This window comes from Fonticula alba (genome assembly GCF_000388065.1).
Source record: "Fonticula alba strain ATCC 38817 unplaced genomic scaffold supercont2.4, whole genome shotgun sequence".
NCBI classification, from domain to species: domain Eukaryota; order Rotosphaerida; family Fonticulaceae; genus Fonticula; species Fonticula alba.
Window position 1 is genome coordinate 770,861 of NW_009242974.1, and position 2,040 is coordinate 772,900.

Sequence of the window (2,040 nt, forward strand, 5' to 3'; positions counted from 1 at the left end):
GGGGTGTCGCCGGGCGCGAAGGGGCGCGACACGCACGTCGGTCGGGGCCATGACATCATTGCAGAAGTAGCAGCCGAGGCGCGGCGAGCCGGGCTGGTGCGGCTCGGCGTCCGGGGCCGCGCCATGGCGAGCCACCAGGTACGAGTCGAACCCGAGGGCCGAGTTGATGAGGACCTGCATTTCGACAAGCAGGGTAGAAGAGAGGGGGGGGGAGGGGGGAAGGTTAGCAGCCGTGCGCCAGACAGGAGACCATGTGCAGGGGGGGCCGGGCCACGGACCTTGTTCTGCGAACAGGCCAGCAGGGTGGGCAGCCAGCGGCTTTCGCGGTTGTCGGTCAGCAGGAAGGTCACATCGTGGCTGGCAATCAGCTCCGACAGGCGCAGGTAGTTCTGGTGGGCGTCGGCCTCGGTGAAGGCGTGTCCGGGCATGGGAATGGACAGGTTCACGGCATTGGCGTCCTAGATGGAGGGGGGGGGAGAGGTAAGAGTCGGAGCACGCAATGCAGGCAGACTGCCTGGACGACGGTGCAGGGCCCCGGCACCCGGGACCGTGTGCGTGTGTATGTGTGTGTGTGAAAAAGCGGACAGGGGGCGGAAGGTGGAGCGCACCAGGAGCGGGTGAATGCGCTTGAGCGCGGCCACCGCGGCCTCGGCCTTGGGCTTGCCGCCATTGGCGCAGTCAGCGAACTCGAACAGGCTCTGCCGCACCGGGTTGGAGTAGCTGACGGTCGACTGATCGACCATGGTGATGCTCTTGACGCCCCAGCCCTTTGGAGAGGCAGATGTGCATGCGCGTACGCGCGCGGAAAATGGGCCGAGTGGCACTGGTCAGTTAGGCGGCCCGGGGACATGGGCAGGGAGGAGGGCGAACAGGGCGCCGTGTGCAACGTACAACCAGGTTCCGGGCGACAATGCAGCCGAGGGTGCCGGAGCCGATGACCAGGCATCGGGCATTGGCAATGGCCTCCAGCTGGAGGTCCGGCACCAGGCGCCAGCGCATGAGGCTCAGGTTCAGCCGCGCCGCCGTGTCGGCGATGCTGCGAACGGAGCCGGGACCGGAGAAGCCAAGAGGAGCGCACGGGGCAGCATACCGGGCCAGGTGGGTGAGAAAAAGGCCACAGGGACCCGGGGCAACCGAGCAGGGAGGCGCACTTCAAGGGGTCCATCAGGGCCGAGAGATCCAGCGTGCGGACGGTGGGCTTCTTGCCGGCCGCCTTGCGGAACCAGCCGGTGGCCTTGGGGGCCTGGTCGGCCGTCGGGCTGGCAAAGTTGCCGGCCGGCAGGCCAACCTGCAGGACCACCGAATCGGCCAGGCCGAAGTCGTCCGGCTCGCCGGTCACCCCATCGGGGCCCTGGTCCTGGGTCAGGGCCAGCATGTTGGACACGGCCCGGCCGCGAAGGGAGACCACGCGCACGTGGCGCACGCCCGGTGCCCACACCTGCACGGCGGTCAGCAGATTGCGCAGCGGCCAGCCGCAGGACCCAGCCTCCGGGGAGACGGCGTCCACCAGGCCGATGGTCAAGGGCTATGGGGGGGGGGGGGGGCGCAGATGGCGAGTGCAGTCACACATCACGTCAGACAGTGGCGGCGGCAAGGCGGGGGGCGGGGGGCGGTCGGCGGGCCCTCGAGGTCTGGGTGTGTGCGCGCACCTTGCCGGAGGCAGCCGCATCGGCCAGCGCCGACAGCGGCCGGATGCCCTCGACGGTGGTGCCGTCGGCGCCGGTGTCCACCAGGAAGGCAGCGCGATCGTCGGGCCCGGTCTCGGCCGCGGCCAGGTACCGGAAGTAGGCCTTGCCGAGCTACGGTGGGGGGGGGGGGGGGCGCATCAGTGCCAGGGTGCAGGTTGGGAGGCAATGGGCCGGAGGCGGCGCACCGAGTGCTCGGGGAAGACGTCATCCACACTGGCGAAGGGGGCCTCGGCCTCGGGGGGGGAGGGGGCCACAGTGAACGGGCTGGCCGGCAGGAAGGCCACGAACGCCGAGATGTAGTGGAACTTGTTGCGCTTCAGGTCGGCGAAGGACAGGATGACAAACCGCTGGG

At 69.6% G+C, this 2,040-nt stretch overlaps 1 protein-coding gene across 1 annotated transcript in view; it reads right to left on the reverse strand.

Annotated features, from left to right (window-relative positions):
• H696_02707 (hypothetical protein) overlaps nt 1-1,375 on the reverse strand; it is a gene marked incomplete at both ends in the record, with an annotated part of 6,850 nt that extends 5,475 nt beyond the window's left edge. The window contains 5 exons of the mRNA XM_009496614.1: nt 37-174; nt 279-458; nt 609-767; nt 892-1,036; nt 1,152-1,375. Of these exons, the coding sequence (XP_009494889.1) occupies nt 37-174; nt 279-458; nt 609-767; nt 892-1,036; nt 1,152-1,375 (846 nt within the window). The remainder of the gene's footprint in view (nt 1-36; nt 175-278; nt 459-608; nt 768-891; nt 1,037-1,151) is intronic.
• Nucleotides 1,376-2,040: the final 665 nt, after the last annotated feature.